Here is a 20,034-nt window from a genome sequence, read left to right on the forward strand (position 1 = left end):
CCAAAAATCATATGAATAGGATAAATGGATCACATGAAAAATTGTTGTCAAAAAATTAAAACCAGCATGTTTTAAATGGACATACGAACTTTCTGGTGACGGTTTAAACTTTTTAAAGTTTGAAATCGATAGGACAATTCTAACTTGCCTAATTTAACGAAAAGAGCTATTCATTACGGACGGACGGACCAAACCTAATTATAGAAAAGCTTCGCTTTAAAAAAAATAACCTCTTTAAATAAGATTTTTGATAGATTTTCAGGATAAAATGATCAAAAGAAAAAAATGTAAACTTTTAAGTTTTGGAGCTTTGATATTCATTATTTATATTTACAGGTAAAACATTTTTTCAACATTTCAAATCTGTGCAAAAATCTTAAGTGAATATTTCGCTTCATACCCTAAATAACGGATACATGATATCGACGTACGGATGTTCCTGTTAAGGGTTGATTATAGAGATGCTTCGCTTATTAAATTAACGACAAGAGCTTATAGTTGCGGACTGACAAACTATAATTTAAGAATAGCTTCGATTTTTGTTAATTTTTAGCGGGACAGACCGACATATAGTGTAGCTATGCTCCCCTGGACAATAATGTACTTGTTTATATCCTGCTTAAAATCATTATGCTTATTTAAATGTAATCTATTTTTGTATTCTGCCCATTCCATCCCCCAAATATAAAAAGGGAAGCAACCATGTATTATTCTGTTTAACCTAACCTAGTTTTGTTTGCCTATAAAGAAACTTTAGACATTCAAGATATCTTTGTGCACTGTCACTTATGGATATTGTCAAGCTTGTCTAGCTTGACAAGCGCGAGCGGCGGAACACGACGGACGGACGTTATTCAGTTTTATTGCAGAGAAGTTTTGCTTTAATATCCAGTAAAGATATCTATAGCATAGATGTATATACAGACAACTACCTCTCTTCCTTTTTTAATAACCTTTTTCGTGTCTGCTTCTAAATTATTTTCTGCTACTTGGCTGTGTATAAGCGACAACATTTGGTTGATTTCCAATGACCTCTAGTGTTTTACTCTAATGTCCAGTAACACAGAGGTTTCTATATACAAGTTTATTTATACATAAACAAAACAATACTAAATTAGGATGGGTTAACCTGAATAACAATAGATTCCTTAATTTACATATTTTGGGGGAAGGAATCAAAAATACAAAAGATAATACTAAGTTATATTTCTGATTTACCTAAACAGATTTAATACAAGAACATTATAATTATGGGGCGAACAGTAATATTGTCCACTCTATACTTGCTATATTTTTTTAGTTTGACGATAATAGACAATGCTTTGATAAAACCTGATATTAAAGGTAAAAAAATTTCTTTAGTTCTTCCTAGTTATCAAACTTGAGCCCAAACTTTATCGTTTCGTATTGCAGACAGCTTTCTGCTGTTTTTTAAACAGAAAAATATTAAGATTATGACCAGTTTTGTTAGCCCTGGGCCTTCAGCCACTCGGTATTAATTTAATGGTTTTTATTTTAACATTCGTGGAAAAAAGACCAACATCTAAGAAAAGAATTTTAAACTTAAGCAAAACATTTGAAAGAAAAATGGGCTTAAAAGGAGAAAGCCCAATCTGTCCCGATTTTGTATCACTTTTAAAAGTGCGATTCCAGTTACGTCAGAAAGAAAAAGGGAAGGGGGGAAGAAAATCTCTTCAAAAGAGATGGGAGAAAAGGGAAGAGAAGCGGAATTAATCGGTTTCAAAGCTATACTGGATAGAAATTTTTTCAGGTTCTATATTTAATAATTTTGGAGTGGACTGTGATGAACTGCAACGTTTGTTAAAGGTATTTCATAAATGGATATATTATATTACCTGGGTGTTTCACCAACTTTCATGCACTTTAATAAAACGATACTCGCAGCGGGCTAGATCAACCTACCCCCCCCCCATCCCTTCCTTGTTAGAAACCTAAATTACCGACAAATTTTCATCTGTCATAATATCTGCAGTTGGTCTGCCTGCCATGCTACAAAAATATAAATTTTAAACATTGAAAGAATATAAGCATGCATGCATATAACTGCAGTTTCATCCAGAGAGGAAGGGGACAATGGGCTGTTTATTACACTAATCCCCAAAGTTTTACAAGAACTTTTTCTTACTCTTGATTATTGAGTTTAGATTGGTTGATTCAATCAGTTGAGTGTCCAAACGTTTTAAACAATAATTGTAATCTCTAAAATGGGTTATTTTGGATATCCTCATTGGGAAATTTATACCAATTTATCAGCCATTGTCTTATCCCTGAAGAGTTTTTGTTTAATGTTTATTGAACAATTTGTCTATTTTTTAATTTTTAAAAATAATAAAAGAGTTGCTGCTTCTGAACAAACTACGGCCAACGACTTTAGGTTGGATTCTATGGCCGTTTTATGAAAAGTTAATTTAGACAAACGCTGAAATCGAGCCTGGCAAATTTTCTGATGTTACCTATCTTCAAAGTATCAAGGTTTATGATGGGGTAAGACTTAAATATTCATGATCAATATTCATTTTAACTCAGGGCTCGGCAGCCGCGTGTAAGCCTCAGTGAAATTGCCATGTATAATAACTTTAAAATTTAGGTGGATGTCAAACAGACAACCCATCTTTTCAGATTTTTTTCATGCACACAAGCGTGATTAAATTTGAGGCTTATGCGCGTCTGAGGCGCGGCAGCCGAGACCTGCATATTGTAACACTTGTTCTTAACCCTTACAGATCGGGGGGGGGGGGGGGCTCCAAGAGCCCCCCCCCCCCTCTAGTTTTTTCAATCTCATTTTTTTTGTAGGTAAGATGGAGTGCTGTGACTTCATGACTTTTTAAGTTTAATAATTATACGTCGGCAAGAGTTGATTTTATTAGGATATCTGGTCTGTGTCGGTCGTGGTGTCCGGTCAAAGTCGGTTGGGTAGCACCAAAATTAGAAAAAAATTCTAAAAAAATCTTAATTTCTACATTATGACTTTTGTGTATAAGGAGAAACCTAAATTTTTTTTTGGTGAATACTTAGATATCAATGACCTTCTGAGAAAAAATGTGTTATGACCGTTTGACCGCTCCCTGACCGACTTTATAACCGATTTTTGTCCGGCTTTTACTACAGACATATATCATGAATATCGTGGCTTCTATTACAGCTAGAGTCCTATAAATTTTTTTGGTAAATCCTTGAGCAACATCAAACAGATAAAAATATTAATCGGCGCCGCCAACCGCCGTTTTTGCCGCCGTAACCGCCGAAAATGGCGGTTTCCGTTATTTGCCGTTTTTTGGCGATGATCAGAAAAAGTAATTTTTTTGTTATGAAAAATAAAAGTTCGTCCTAAAATTTGGTCATCCTAGCTGCAAAATGCTCTTAGAGCCCCCCCCCCCCCCCCGATCTATTAAGGTGGGAATTGGGGCCCGATCTGTAAGGGTTAAAGGCTTTCTCTTCAACACTAAACAGAGAGTGTAAATATTACGTCCAGTTTTGGTCACTTTTCAAAGCATGAATTTGTAGGGCTTATTTTAAAAATCTAAGCTTTTCTATAATTAGGGTCAGTCCGTCCGTCCGTACGTCTGTAACGGATAGCTTTTTTCGTTAATTAAGGCATGTTAAAATTGTCCTATTGATTTCAAACTTTGCATGATGACTCCTCTAACAGTTAGGTACAATTTAGGAAGAGTAGCATTTCTATAATTGTTACCAGAAAGTTTGTTCGTTCATTATAAACATGTTGCTTTTCAACTTTTTTTTAACAACAATTTTCTATGTGATAAAATTATCCGATTGGTCTCATTTTTGGAATACTGATTCCCAGGACAACAAAGTACATTTTTATAAGCAAAGCATCTCTATAATCAAGTCTTGAAAATAAAAGTATGTACTTAAACAATATCCTGTATTTAAGCAGTTTTTCAACAGATCTACCTATTGTTTTGTTTCGTACCACTTTAACACATTTACATTTTGATTATTCAGTTCTGACAGTTCTACTTAAGTGTTCATTTGTCCTACCGTTTCAAAGCTTCGCTTTTAAGGATGTTGTCATCCTTGTTTTATGAAGTAAATGATCCATAAAAAATTAAGTTTTAAATGCAAAGCTTTTCTATAATTAGTGTCGACCCATACGTCCCAAACTGTTAGCTATTTCCTGCACCTTTGCATAATGATTCCTATAACAGTTAGATACGATTCAGGAAGAGTAGCAAGTTGTACTATTCATTTAATTTTTGAAATAATAGTTTCTATGACAATAAAGTACGATAATTTAAGCAAGGCTTCTCTATAATCAAATTTTAAGAATGAAAGTACGCCCGTTTCCTACTGTTTCAGAGCTTCGCTTTAATCGATGTTGTCATCCTTGTTTTTATGTAAGTTAACAGTCATGCGTAGAATTTGCATGCACATAGATAATGTGAAATGTAGATTTTGCAAATAAATCAATTCATAACAGTTCTAATAAAACGAATCAAAATTTTTTAATGAACTATCAGTGCAGTAAATATCATTCAATAGAATACTCAATTTTAGGAATCAAATAAAACACACTGGAATATTCCTCTAAGGTAAGATAATTTGATGTAAATATTTACGACCCGACTGACATACAGACAAAGTGAATTATAGACTAGCTTCGTTATTATTAAAAAGGGGCAATATCTAACAGAGAAAAGAACAAAGATAAAATAAGGGAATCAAACACGAAGCAAAGAAAGAAACTTAGAAGAAAAATTTGTAGTAACAAGGATGACAACATCCATAAAAGCGAGGCTCTGGAATGGTATGGCAGACGAACATTAACTCCTGTGGAGTGCTAGAACTGAATATACAAAATATGATAAGTTTTGACATAATCATGCGTAAATTTGTTGCAAAATTTCTTAAATACACAATTCTGTTTAAGAACATACAGACATTTTTTGGATTATAGAGATGCTTCGCTCAATGTAGGAATAAGTAATCCAAAAATCAGAACAATCGGATGATTTTATCACATAAAAAATTATTGTTAAAAAAGTAAAAAATTAACATGTTTAAAATCGACGTATGGACATTCTGATAACGATTATAGAGTTGCTACGCTTTCTAAAAGGTACCTAACTACTATAGGAATCATCATGCAAAGTTTAAAATCGATAGGACAATTCTAACAAGCATAAATTAACGTAAAAAGCTATCCATTACGGACTGACTGACGGACGGACTGACTGACGGACAAATGGACGGACTGACCGACCCTAATTATAGAAAAGCTTCGCTTTTAAAAAGAAAGATAGCATAGGGTAGACTTGTGCAAATAAAATAGTTGTGGATTTAACTTTGTTACGTTTAAGCAAACAATGTGATTAAGATTTTTTTGAAATTTTATGTAGCATTCAAAGAAAATAACTGATACATATTTTCATTTTAGGCCTTTATTAAATTGCCTAGACGCTGATGAAATTTATTTAGAAGGTAAGTTTAATATGCAGTTTTGGTGGCAAGACTAACTTTTTTTAGTAGCAAAGCTACTCTATAATTCACTTTGTCTTCCGTCAGTCCGTAACGCTATGCGGAAGACATGATTTTCTCGGCTCCTATTCAAGATGATAGACAGTTGAAATTTGTAGTAAAGATTTCTAGGACATTTGCCCATCTAGTCTATGCATTGTTTTGTCCATCTGTATGTTATTTGGGGTGCTAGTGTGGTATCCGCCGAGGATAAATGGCAGACACCGGAGTTCAATTAGATTACGGCAGTGTGACAGACGTGGACACCTTACTATAGAGAAGCTACGCTTCTCTAGCATTCACCAAATAATAATCAACATCTATTTCAGTTGTCACTTTATTGCAGGTCTAAAGGGTACTAAAGCTATATACAACAAACAATAACTACACAGATAGGAATAAATAATCATAACATAAAAGCATTATAATACATATACAATAGTCAGTTTGGGCAATAATGATCCCCCATCCCTGGAAAGGGTGGGGGGAATTAACAATACAGTTAAACATAATAAATTTGGCAGATTCAATCATTAATTTTAGGCATAGGGAGGGGGTCGTCAGACCCCTTCCCCAGGACTCGGGGGAGGGCCATTGACCCTCCACCGAACCCCGGTCAGGGGTGCCATAGGCATGGCTCACGGTTGCCGAATACCACAACTCTCCCCTCGGAAGGCTGGGAGAGGGTTTCCCTACCAGACTTCCGACAGTGGTTGAGGCCTTCGGTCCGCTCCTTAGGGCTAAGATATATACAAACGATAATGATTCAATGGAATCCTAGTGGTGAGTGTTTCTCAGGGTTGATGGGCTCCCAACGTGGGATAGAAGGCAGAGGCTGGCTTTGGTTGGACACGTTGTTCAGCGCCGGCAGGTGTCAGGTTGGCGGGTGGCACAGTTGTTGCTGGGACAGTCAGCAGTGGGGCATGCTGGTTGTTGTTGGCAGCGGCTGGGGCACTGGCTGCCAAGTTGACCGTCTGGGCGGCAGCCTGACCTCCTGAGGGGCCGCGGGGTCTTCCAGAGTGCGGTCCTGGCCTGCCTGGGCGGTCATGCCCGCTATCGGCTGATTGCATGGACACCATTTCCTCGGCTGCTTCCCGGCCGATGGGAATGGCATCCCAGTCTACTGAAAAGTCCCGGGACTTGGCATGGGTGAGCCGGGCTCTGGCCAAGGCCTTCCTGTACAAAGTTGGATGGTACAGGAACACTTGTGACATTGCATTCAGGGCTGCCCGTACACCTCCTTGTGCTGCTGCCAGAGAAATGATGGTCAGATCCCCCAGCAGTTTGAGGATTAACAACAGCAAGCACAGTATGGCTGCGCCATCTCCCCACTCGTGAATAGCTTGTCTGAACCCAGCCCAGACATCCAGGGCGGCCTCTCCTTCCTCCGCCAGTCGGTCGATGTTGTAGGACACTATCCCATGGTCACCTGTGGCCGAACAGCTACCTTGCTGAATGCATGAGCCATAGGACAGGCCGGTCAGCATGGCGCTTTTATATGCTGGGAACGCCAGCAGTTGCTGCCAGTCGTTCAACTCAGCCTGCGAATTCAAGCCCCCTGAACTGAAGTCATCCAAGGGTTCTGTCAGCAGCTGCTTAGGCGTATCCAGCGGGGGTGGCCTCTTCTTAGGCGCGGGGGTTAACTCTATCCAGCCTTCCTCCGCGTGGACAGTCAGGGGGTATGTGGAGGAGCAGGGAATCTTGGTGGCGTGGCCGCTATACACTCGTGTCATGGCGTCTACAAACCCTGTGGGCTCTACTGGCACTTTGTCCCAACACTCCTTGTGTTCACGGACAACATATTTGTTGCGTTGGCAGGTCAGCTGGAGCAGGACATCTCCCCTCAGCACCGAGAACGTGCTCCCCTGGACACGCACCGGGTGGGCCGGGTCTAGTTGCTGGAGCTTCCAGCAGTTGGCCGCTACTTCTTCTGCTGCTGTGCTTTTCATGCGTGTCTCCAGAGTAAATCCAATATAACCTGCATGTATCTTGCCTGCAGGGGGACATCAACATCCCTGGCCGATACTCTGGGTAGCGCTGCCGCGGCTGGGTCAGCTGCCACGAACAATGCTGGGTGGTTGGTGGCATGGGCCTCAAAGTCGCAGTTCACTATTGAGGTGGGGTTGGTCATGTTGATGAAAAACTGGGCCTGATGGTCAACCAGGAACGCATCCATCACTAGGCTGGGCTGGAGGCTGCGGATCAGCCTCAAGGGGCAATCTCTCCCCAGGTGGTCCCACACGTAGGTTGCTTCCCCAGTGATGCAAGACAGCTCTGAATGGGGACACTCCAAGGTCAGGTGGTCAGATTGGGACTCCACCTGTCCATCCTCTACTACGTAGGTCTCTTCCTTAACCAGCAGCCATCGCTCCTGGAGCACTAATTCATTGCGGTACAGCTGGCCCTCGAAGTGGACGTCCTCCCCTTCACAACCCACCCCCTCGGGGCTGTTGACGAGGGCGCCCACCATATCGAGGGTGAAGAACAGGGGATGGTTCAGCTGGAACGTCAGTGGCTGGGTCTTGCCTGGCAGCGTGTAGACTCGGTTCCTGGCCAGGTCTCGGCACGTTTCTGGATCTATCTTGGTTGGCCTCATGAGGGTGGGGACCGAGGTCACTTTGAGGTGACCCCATACCCCACACCTGAATGTCCACTGGGACACAGTGAGCTGGCAACTGTATCCTGTTGTTTCCCTCACCTTGACTTGCTGCAGGACGTGTACTTCATGGCCCAGGGGCACCTCCTGGTGTAGAGGTTCCGTGTTGCACATCTTTTCTTTATTGTAGGCTGTGACGTGGGTGGGGTTGGCGCAGTCCCATCCCACCAGGACGTAGCTGGTTGTAGGCCACACGGCTGCCAGCAGGAGGCCCCACAGGACCATCCACCAGTGGGAGAAGCTTCCAGGCAGCCATCTACCTCGCACACGCGGCTGGGGATCTTCGGCTCGGGTCACGGCTGCTTCTTGGGGCTGGACACGGCTGGGCTGCTCCTGGCTAGATACAAGTTTCCATTGAGCGTTATCTTTGTGTGGCCGGGGCACCCCGATACCCTCCCCAATGACAGACTGGCAAGCGACTGGCACTTGCCTGGGTGTCGGCTCCCCTAGCCCCAAGTGGTCCCTTCCCTTGTCCAAGGCATGCCCAGTGGCATGGGGCTGAAGTGCGTGTGGCACAGACTCGCCCTTACTCACGTCCCTCCCCTGCCCTAGGAACTCAGGTGCATGTGGCACAGGCAAGTCCTTATTTTCCCAAATTTCAATCTCCCCAGCCTCTGGTGCAGGGGGCACAGGCAAGGCTGGGGTTTTACAATGGCTTGGATACAACACATTTATCAAATTTAACTTATCCTGGCTCGACTGGGGGTGCTGGGCAGCTGGGTTCCTTCGGCTGGCAGGGGGCTCTGGATGGCATGTAGTTGGGCTCTCCCTGCAGGCTGGTGGCGCTGGCTGGCTGGGGGTGACGGGTGTCACCCCTTCCTCTGGGACTGCTGGCTCGTTCCAGGATCCAGGTCTCTCGGTGGCGGCGACGGTTGTCGCCCCAGGCACCAGGTTGGAGGCTGGCTCGTTCCAGGATCCAGGTATCTCGGTGGCGGCGACGGTTGTCGCCCCAGGCACCAGGTGGGAGGCGCTGGATAGCACCCCCCAGTCATCACAGGTGGCGGCGCCGGATGGCGCCCCATACATCGATGTTGATGCGCTGGCTAGCGCCTCCTGCCTCTCTCGTTCAGCGGCCGCCAGGGCCTCCCCGTACACCGTCTCAGGGCCGCTGGGTAGCGCCCCTCCACTCTTGCTGGGTAGGCTCGGCCGAGCAGGCTCCATCATGTTGAGGCTAAAAGGCTGGGGCCTCAGGACTTCTGGCTCGGCGATGTTGTAGGGTTGCACCAACTCCGGCCCCAGGTGGTTTAGACTGAAGCCCAGGCCAACCCGGTTGGGTTCAGCCGCGCCGCCCAGTACGTTGATCCTAGCTGGAACGGTCCCAAACTGCGGCATCCCGTCGGCTCGGTCCACTGCTTTGGGGGCGGCTGCTTGCTGCGGTGGTGCTGGGGGCGCGCTCCCTTCCATATGGGCCACTCTGCTGGGCTTCCCTGGAGGGGCACCCTTATCGGCGGTGCGCCTGCGGCTGGCTACCTGGGCCCAGTCAGCTCTGCACTCGGCCGCCGTGTGACCGTCATAGTGGCAACGCTCGCACTTGGCAGAACGGTCACGGCGTGGCTGGGTGCGTCTCTCCTCTAGGCTAACTTCCATAGGCGTCGGGCAGTCTCGAGCTCGGTGACCTCTCCCCTGGCAGCGGAAGCAGCGACCTGGAACCTTGTCATCTGGAGCGACCTTCCCCATCTGGTGGAGACCCGGAGCCAAGGCGCCAATCTCCATTGGCTCCGACTCGTCATATTGGGGCAACTGGATGCTGGCCGATCCAGTGAGCCCGTCGGTAGAGTCCACTAGGCACACACCCTCCTTCAGCTGCTTGGTAATCATGGTGACGGTAAACATGGCTCTACGAGTGTACTCAGGTACACTCGTGATCTCATGACTCATCATTTCACGTTTCACATTAGCGTTACGAATGCCACGATTTAATTCGTCCACCAACAACTCGAGATCCTCATGGCTGTAGGCGTCCCTATACAAGGCACACTTGGTTGATATGTATGCTTGTATAGGTTCTGTCGAGTGTTGCTTGTAATCCCTAAACGCTTGTTTAAGCGTTTGGGATTCAAAAGCAGGACGAAATAACATTTCACACTCGGCCTTGACCTGTTCGTAGGTCAAGGCTTGGCCTGCCTCGCCAAACAGATGGGACGCCATTTCCGCCGCTTGCCCTACTAGTGACAGTAAGAGGGCATTGCAGCGGTTGAGGGAGTCATGGGGTGGCACGCGGTAAGCCGCCCATGACATCTCGAGTCTGCGGATATGTGAACTCCAGGATTGCTTGGGCGGTCCTCTATACTCTGGCAGGTTACTCAGCATCAGCTTGCGGTACTCGGCTGGAGCCGGCTGAGGGTCATCCTGGAGCCATCCTGGGGCTTGATCGCCTCCTGGCGCTTGCGGCTGTTCCATCGGGTCAACGGTTCAACGGCGGGACACAAAGTTATAAAGCAATAGGATAATGATTTGTCACTTGAGGCTTTCTAGCCTAACAGCCAACACTGTTTTTATCACTAGGTTGGTAGTTTAGTTACAAAGATATAACTTAGCTGTACTTATCACTAGTTGGATTCTGAGGTTGTAGAGTAGGCTGGTAGGAGTAGATAGGTGTTGAGGGTCTGAACTGCTGTCAGGAACTGATTTGGTTTTCCTTTATCACACTATAGATAGGAGGAGGGAGCTTGTAATTCTTTATTTTCTAAAAAATACCCCTGTTAGATGCTATGGAGTAGCTCCGCTCCGGTGTGTGTGTGTGCGTGAAATCTCCTGTCCTTGCAACGCGCTTACGCACCGTCAAATCCGCGCACACAGGTAAAACGCGCACTTATCCCTCAACTCGCTCTCTCATTGGTCCGCTTTGTCCGTTGAATTTTATGATATTTCCGCACTCCGTTGCGCTACCCGTGAATGGCGCTCTGTGTTCCCGGTCACTAGCTCCACACCGTGGACGGACTTAGTCTAGTGTGGGTAGGAGGGGGGAAGCGCGTGAGGGGACGGGGGTAAATCCGTCCGTTCCCCTTGTGAGGAAGGGGGGAGTGCTGTGGGTTTGAGGTAACTGTGTGATGAGGTAATGGTGCCTTTTCTCCTTAATCCTAGGCTTATCTATTATATCACCTTGATTGTATTTCCTTCAGTGGAGAGTGGGCTCCTCCCTTTCCTCTGAAATAAGGGGTGTATTGTTGTTGTGCTGTAGGCTTGAGGTGATTAGATTGTGTATCAGGGCCTTTGTTATATTACATCTAGCTTCTATTTTTGTCCTTATCACAATTACATAACAGATTTGTTTACCAACCCTGTTCTATTTTTAGTTGTTATCACAATACACAATAAATCCAAGCCTGTTCTATTTTTAGTTTTATCACAACACAACAAATTGTTTGTCAATCTTTGCTCATAAATCTATTGTTTAGCCATCACACCAGGGTGGTAATCCCTGCAATGTGATATAATATCTGTTTTTCTAGATGGGTGGCTGCGCTGTAGCCTCTCAGGATACTTGGAGTTGGCGTAGTTTTCTCTGTTTTGGTGCACTACACTCGTATGTTGGCTCGCAGCTCGCAGCTATGTGGCGTGTTTCAGCCTATCGGCGGCAGGGAATGTCCCGTCCTGCTAGCGCCGCTGATCCAAATCCGGCTGATGGCGGCAGGGAATGTCCCGTCCTGCTAGCGCCACTGGTTCGGATCCTGCTATCTCTTGCAGTAAAATTGGCCTATTTTCAGCCGTTTACACTTATTTGGCTTGTTTCAGCCGGTCCGCAGGCCTGTTTCAGCCCTTTGAGCGCTCAATTCTCCGTTAGATGTCGGCGCTTCTCGCGGTTCTTCGTCAAGTTTCGCTGTTTCACTTCCACAACTGCCGGATGCAGAGTTAGACCTTGCTGTCCAGGGTGGGTAAGTCAGGTTGCTTGTGTCAGTTTTGCCAGTTTCACTGCTGGGAGTACCTTAGCCTCAGCTGCGCGTCTGCTCTACACTTGTGGTTTGCCGTAATCTCACACAGCTGTCACCAAAAGTTGTGGTATCCGCCGAGGATAAATGGCAGACACCGGAGTTCAATTAGATTACGGCAGTGTGACAGACGTGGACACCTTACTATAGAGAAGCTACGCTTCTCTAGCATTCACCAAATAATAATCAACATCTATTTCAGTTGTCACTTTATTGCAGGTCTAAAGGGTACTAAAGCTATATACAACAAACAATAACTACACAGATAGGAATAAATAATCATAACATAAAAGCATTATAATACATATACAATAGTCAGTTTGGGCAATAATGATCCCCCATCCCTGGAAAGGGTGGGGGGAATTAACAATACAGTTAACCATAATAAATTTGGCAGATTCAATCATTAATTTTAGGCATAGGGAGGGGGTCGTCAGACCCCTTCCCCAGGACTCGGGGGAGGGCCATTGACCCTCCACCGAACCCCGGTCAGGGGTGCCATAGGCATGGCTCACGGTTGCCGAATACCACACTAGATCGATTCCTAGATTTTCAAGTTTTTGTGATTTTTTCAATTTTTTCAAAAAGGTTTTGATTTAAAGGTTGGGTGGTTTTAAAGGCTATCCCTAAAAGTGCTGTGTTGAGCAAATCTCCCCCCCACCCTTTCTCTGTTTTTAAAATAAATCAAAAATAAGTAGGGGGTTAGTTTTCGTTTCTTTGAGAGGGAATTTAACAGTGAAATATTTCTGGTAATGAATAATTCCTGGTTTCTAGGATTATTACAAGGTGCCTGAATCTAACATTATAAAAAAAATTATTATATAATTTATCTTCTATGTGTAATAATTATCCTTGTTTTTTTTGTAGATGTTTTAAAAAAGGATTATCTAGTGGCGCCTGCTAACTATAGTGAGGGATATGTTCTTAATGACAAACAAAGTTTGGGTAATTTTATTAAAAGCGAAGTTTTTCTATAATTAGGGTCCATTAGAACGCCTGGAACGGATAGCTTTTTCGTTAATCTAGGCATGTTAGAATTATCATATCGATTTCAAACTTTGGATGTTGATTCCTGTAATAGTTAGCTACGATTTAGAAAGCGTAGCAAATCTATAATTTTAAACATGTTGATTCCAAAATGTAAGTATGTCCTTAAACATTATTACGTATTTAATTTTACGCAGCTCAGTTATTCAACAAATTACCTACAATTTTGTTTCCATTTTATACATTTATGTTCTGATTATTTAGTTCTGACACTCTACAAGTGTTAATGTTTGTTTGTATTACCGATTCAGTGCATCGCTTTTATGGATATTGTCATTCTTGTTAATATACAAACTGCGCTGCAAAAAATAAAACTTATTGCTGTTAATTGTTCAAGTTTTTATCCATCTCTAAAAATTGTCAAAAGTAATGTTCTTGTTGTTATTGAAGCTCTTTAAAGTGCCAATAAAAATATGACGTCATACAAGTAAAGGCCAATACACAGACTAATAGAAGGTCAATATACATTTTAATTGAGCAATTGTAGGCCTGTATGACATCATTTTTTATAGGCATTATAAAAATCTTCTTTGATATTTAATAGAAATGAAATCCCAGCCACAAGCAGTAGATGTTATGGAAATGGTCTATAAAAATAAACTTTATGTGAGTATTTACTAATTAAAGCTTAAATGATAACAAATTTGTTTCCTACTTTTTGGAGGAATCAGCTTTTTAAGATTTTAAGATTAAAAGTTTAGTCAAAGGCTTTGGTAAGATCGTGAAATTATAACAGTTTAAAAATTCCTCTTTAAACAACTTTTTTCATTTCTATTTCCTTAAAGAAAGGTTATAGTTTTAAAAAGTTTAGGAGTAAAGAAAGAATTTTTTTCAATTAGTTCTAATTTGAAAATTTGTTATTAGTGTCTAGTCGAGCCCAGAACCTCCCCCTCCCCCCCCCCTTTTGAATCAAATTAGGGGGTTAGTTTTTTTCTAATTTTACTTTTAGCTAAATTAGGTTCAAATTAACACCCATTTCCCTCAATGTATTTGGACCAACAGTTAATTTGTTGATGAAAGGCAAATTTTCTTTAGATAGATTTTATATAATCCATATTATCTATCTGTTTCTCTATAAATCTATTCAGAATGGATTCTACGTGGAAGCTGGGGCCGCGGATTGTGAATTTTCTGTTTCCCTTCCTCTAGAATATAATTATAATTGGACAGGTAAACCCTTATAATAAAGTAACAGGATATTTTTGTGTTTGTCTGTCTGTCTGTAAGAAAGGATCTCGCTATCTGCTGAACCGCTATGGTTCTCCTTTCAGGTGGTATCTTCTCATAGGTCCTGGGAAGGTTTATAACTATTTTAAGGGATGGTACCTGGATAATGAGAGAGATTTTTTATATGCCATGATAAAATGTTTCTTCTGGCTGTCTAATGTCAACGATACCCCACCCCCAATATCAGCTCTACTGTCATATCTAGAGACACTATATTTTAAGAGGATGGAGAGATAAAAAAACATAGCTTAAAACTTTCCATAGACTTCTATTTGGAAATGAAATAGTATGAAAAAATCAATCAGTTCAGTGGTTAGCAAGACAATAGACAAATAGGTCACAAAATTTTGGGTATAGTCCATTCGTGGCAACGCACCTTAAGGGGCGATTCTTCGTATTTTTCACAGTAGCTTTTCTCCTAATTCTAGCTCCTGCGAGGGGCTCTAACCCTGCGGGGCAATCACCTAACCCAATATAACCTAACCTAACCTAAAACCTATATAAAGTCATTTTTAAAATACGACGAATCGCCCCTTAAGAGGCGTTGCCACGAAAGGGACTATTTAAAATTTTGTTGATTTCTACTTTTATAGGTGTTTTAATTGAAGCAAATTCTAAGTGGTTTGACAGATGCCTAAAAGTAAGTATGTTTAGAAGTAATTTGTATTTTGTTAACTTCTGTACGTACAAAAATGAGAAAATTGGAGGATTGGTATTTTTTTTGGAGAGAATGGAGTTACCCTCCATTTCTCAGGAGGGATCTATCAATATCCTCATACGGGCGGGGATGCTGTCCATGACACTCAAACGCCAGGTGCAACAACCAAGGATAACTAAGGGGAGCCAAATCTCTTCTTTTCTGTCCAAACATCCGGGGTATTAGGTTAAGTAACACTCATCAGACAACCATTTCTTTGATTGCATGACCGTTGTCTGATAAGTTTCATCATAATCTGTGACAATTTTCTTTTTGAAAATTTATGTAAAATATCTTCTATAAAATTTGTTATTATCTATCATATCTATTATTGTTTAGACAAAATGAATTGAAAATAATTGCTAAAATCGAAATATCTTTGTGTATTTGAATATGTATGTTTATTAAACATAGGTTGAAAAACATTCATTCAACTTCAAAATAAAAGTGTCCTTTTCTAGAAAAAGAGAAAATCCTATTTACTCCACAACTGCATTGGAACCCAAAAACGGGCACATTTTGCTGAATTCAATTTTGTCAGGTAAAACTTTCAAACAAGTTTAATGTAAGGGTCATAGGACAAACGAAGGAGTGTCAAACATCTGAGTTGACACTTAACCTATCCTACCCTATTTTAAACTTTCTTATAGGTTTTTTAAATGCCAAATTTCTGCGGGGGGCTTATTTGAATATTTATATCTTAACCTAACCTAACCTGTATAAAAATACTTAGTTAACTTAATATTTTGACACTCATGAAAGTAAATAAAAAATTTTAAATAAAATTATTAGGTATTTATTTCCTAATTTATTTTCCAAGTCAAATTAAAAATTGTAGATTTTTTATGTAGAAAATAGATTTATTATCATTCATTGATGGTAAATAATGAAGAATTATCCTTCAAACTAAATTTGGTTTTATCCAGGGATGTAGGAGACATTGGGCTGTTTTTATTACACTAGTCCTCAAAGTCTTATAATAAAGTTTTGTTAATTGTTGGTATAACAACCTTGGGGACTTTTATTCAATTTTGATTGGTTGGAATATTTAGTTGAGTGTCCAAACATTTCAACCAGTAATTGTAATCTACAGAAGAGATAATTTTGTGTATCATCATTGAGGGTTTACATAGATTTATCGGCCATTTTCTTATCCCTTTAGATCCCTGATAAATAGTTGAGCAAATAAACATATATTTATTTCTTAACATTAGCACTGGAACCACAAAAGATAACGGAACAACCATGGGAGGATTTAATGGGGCTGATAACCATAAAGGAGAAGTTTTCCAGGTAAAATATTGGGGTTTTAACTTTGTTTTGAGTGGCAAAATTAATAAAATTTATTGTTAACAAACTTTCTCAATTATTGTTGAGTTTTAAATACATTGTTGTCCCTTATTTGTCAAGAAGCTTTTATAATTTAAATAATATTTTAATTTGATGTGGGCCAGCTTCTTTCAATCTCTTCAATACCCTGTTTTTAGCTTTAATGGGCTAGAAGCTTCTGAAAATGCTTTAAAACAAAAGTATAGTAAGAATTTGATGTCTTATTAGCAACATGGTAATGTTCTCATAAAAAAATATTGGATATTTATTGATTAAAAACCTTGATTATCATTTAAGATTTATTATGCCAATAAAAATGTATTACCCAAATTATGGCTGTTTGCAAATCAAAATCAAGACAATTATTTTTTTAAATTATATTTTTTTTTAATTTAAGGTTCAATGTTTCAATTTGGAGAGTATACTAAATGCAGTTGGTCAGCCTACTGTTAATTTGTTTGTTCTTGATATTGAAGGATTTGAGCTTGCTGTCCTGAAAAGTATTAACTGGGAAAAAGTTAATATAGAGGTACATATTGATATACAGGGTGGGGCACATAAATCCGGACTTTTTCCTAATTTTTAAACAAATGAACATTGAAGATTTTATTGAATTTTAAAAAGTGGGAGGCAGGATAGGTGTAGGACTATTAGATCATTCAAAAAAATGGCTGCCAGGATAAATCGCCGCCTACTAAACCGCCGGCAGGCCCAGGTCAAAATGTACCTGTCCAAGCTGGCGAAGATCTCCTTGATAGTGGCAACAAGGGAGCTCTTTGTGGTATGAGCACCTCTATTGGTACATGCTTCAAAGTAGCCCTAGGCCTAAAAGTTCATTGAATTAAGATCGGGCTGCTGGGAGGCCAAATTTTCTTAGGGTGGTGAGTAACCGCAGGAGCCAAATTCCCATCTTTCAAGCTACTCTTCAACACGGCGGCTCTTATTTGGGCCACAGTTGAGCTAGAACGACGTTTTATACCTTTTTGGAAATGGCATGAAGATTTAGCTAGTGTTGTAAACGCAACCTATAGTCTAAAACTAGAAACAAGGTTCCATATGGGCCCCTGAAGAGGAGAATCGTGAAATTTTCAAGGTTTTGACGTTTTTGACATCTCACAATCTGCTATGTGCCAATTTTCCAAAGTACTACGGCCAAGCTAACTTGAATAGAGAGCATTAGTAATTTCTAGTACCTAACTTATGTATCTAAAAGTCAAACGTCCTGATCGGTCAAGTAGTATTGATGCTATGGCCGGATTTATGTTCCCCACCCTGTACATAGCTTTCAGCGGATTTTAAAATAAAAAATGAAAAGATGGTTCAGGCTAACAAAACTGGTATTAACTTTATGATTTTTATTTTATTATTCATGGAAAATTATCTGTAATATACATAATTTTTCTCTATGGCTGAGAACCAGTTTAAATTCAGTGGATATTAATTGGTTTCATAGACATACTGGAAAGAAATACTTTGTCTTATATGTTGTCAGTCTGAAATTTATAACTTACCTTTTATGTTCTTTAGTCTTTACCTTCCAAATACTTAACTATAGAAAAATAATACTTAGTTCATCTAAGGAAACAAAATATATTTTAGGTATTATCAATAGAAACAATTCATGCAGGAATTATGATGAAAGGTAAAATTTAAATTTGGAAAAAATCTTTGTCATACAAACAAAAATTGTCAATGAATAAATCAACTTAATTCTTTTTCAGATTCATCTCTTGAAATCATTATTGATTTTCTGAAAGATAAAGGCTACACAAGGTAAACTTCACTTAAAATCTATTTACATAACAAAAATCTTCTAGTCTAAAGTAACAGGGTGTCTGTCTGTTTTATAAAGTGTTCTCCTTTGCAGTGAAGCTTTGTATAGGTCTAATAAAGTTTATTGAATGAGAAATAGTCAATTAAACTATTTTTAGTTTTAGTTTTAAAAATCACAATGCTGTTTTTCAAGCTAAAATAATATAAAACCCCGATGATAGAATCTGTGGGATCTTTAATCTTATAATTTCATTTTGGCTTGATCTGATCATTCTTTATTCCAGTATGGCTTCGAAATAAATCAATATCCACTGGATTATAAACGGTTATCAGCCATACTGAAAAATAGTGTATAGTATATTATTACAGACAACTCTCCACTAATATCAAATATAAAAAAAAGATTACACCTGTTTAAATCATCTAATTTTCATTTTAAATTTCGTGGAAAGCATCTTTAAAACAATGCAATAAATAACTAGTTATAGACCTGTGTTTTTTCAAGGCCCTATTCTTTAATTCATATAAATTTTTAATGGCAAGCTTAAATCATCGGGTATAGTCCTTTCCATGACATCCCTCCATAAGGGGCGATTCTTCGTATTTTTCACAGTAAGTTTTCTCCTATTTCTAGCCCCTGCGGGGGGCTCTAACCCTGCAGGGCCAATTACCTAACCCTGTGGGATAATCACCTAACCCAATATAACCTAACCTAACCTAAAATAACCTATAAAAAGCCATTTTCAAAATACGACAAATCGCCCCTTATGCAGGGATGTCGTGGAAATGACTATACCCAAATCATCTTTTATTATTAACTTATCTTGTCTTATCTTATCTTATCTCAGATCAATTAACTTTCTGCTAATTTAAGAAAAGAAAACATTTTCAACCTTCTACATTCTAACTATATAATTATATTTTAGATTTCGCCACAGAAACGATTTGAAAAATGATTTATTTGTGAGAAATGATATTGTGGATAAATATAACGTTGTTCAATTATAATAATATGTTACTGTCAGACATTAAAACTACAAATGAATTTTTGAAAAAGAATATATCTTAATCAATATATAATTACTTGGATGTTGCACTAGATTTTCATGTGCTCTAATAGAGTTATACTATCAGCTGGCGAAATTCTCCCACATTCACCCTCTTTACCCAAAGAAGATAAAGTTATCTTCTTTTGCCTTTACCCCATCCTACTTGATAAATGAGGTCCATATTAGCAACCTAAATTGTCGACAAATTTTCCCATGTCAATATATTCACGTATTTTAGTCCCTTCTGTATAATATCAAAGAATTAACAGAGTTTTTCGTACGTAGCAGGAAAAATAATTTTTAAATCTAAAGATTTTTTAATGTGTTTCTGCTATGGGCATCTACTCTAAAATGTTCTTGAAGCCAAGTCTTCACGTAAGGATGTTGAGAATTGAATTCAAATAAACAAATAAAGCTATGATTTTATTAAAAATTAATTTGTTCAACTTTATTACATCTTTTTAAAACAAGGATGACAACATTCATAAAAGCGAAGCACTAAAACGGTAGGACAAACGGACTAACACTTGTATAGTGTTAGAACTGAATAATCATAATATAAATGTATAAGGTCGAAGCAAAAGTGTAAGTAAATTTGATAAAACAAGGATGACAACATCCATAAAAGCGAAGCACTGAAACTGTAGGACAAACGGACATGAACACTTAAATAGTGTCAGAACTGAATAATCAGAATATAAATGTATAAGAGTTGAAGCAAAATTGTAAGTAAAGGACCACCCTCAACGTCACAAAAAATTGTTTTGGATATTATAGCTCCCATAGGGCCTATATGAAATATTGAAGACCACTTTCTCCAACAATTTG

The 20,034-nt window shown here is 39.9% G+C and overlaps 1 protein-coding gene across 1 annotated transcript; it reads left to right on the plus strand.

Moving 5' to 3' along the window:
* The first annotated feature begins 258 nt into the window (after positions 1-258).
* LOC145331985 (uncharacterized) lies at positions 259-19,213 on the plus strand. Its single transcript, XM_080176885.1, has 16 exons — positions 259-336; positions 1,301-1,344; positions 1,772-1,827; positions 2,434-2,505; positions 4,540-4,574; positions 5,420-5,463; positions 12,952-13,029; positions 13,676-13,737; positions 14,220-14,301; positions 14,952-14,998; positions 15,517-15,596; positions 16,270-16,348; positions 16,782-16,913; positions 17,984-18,026; positions 18,106-18,157; positions 19,084-19,213. Exons 1-16 carry the CDS (start codon positions 269-271, stop codon positions 19,163-19,165), a joined length of 1,056 nt encoding a protein of 351 aa, XP_080033011.1. The 5' UTR covers positions 259-268; the 3' UTR covers positions 19,166-19,213.
* Positions 19,214-20,034: the final 821 nt, after the last annotated feature.

This window comes from Acartia tonsa, chromosome 1 (genome assembly GCF_053477335.1).
Source record: "Acartia tonsa isolate MP-2025a chromosome 1, ASM5347733v1, whole genome shotgun sequence".
Classification (NCBI taxonomy): domain Eukaryota; kingdom Metazoa; phylum Arthropoda; class Copepoda; order Calanoida; family Acartiidae; genus Acartia; species Acartia tonsa.

Excerpts from the sequence above, each read along its gene's own strand:
- LOC145331985 (XM_080176885.1), top strand. The coding sequence starts at position 269 with ATGATCAAAAGAAAAAAATGTAAACTTTTAAGTTTTGGAGCTTTGATA. Across the intron at positions 15,597-16,269 it reads GCTGAATTCAATTTTGTCAG|CACTGGAACCACAAAAGATA; the intron begins GTAAAACTTTCA and ends TCTTAACATTAG. Across the intron at positions 16,349-16,781 it reads ATAAAGGAGAAGTTTTCCAG|GTTCAATGTTTCAATTTGGA; the intron begins GTAAAATATTGG and ends TTTTAATTTAAG.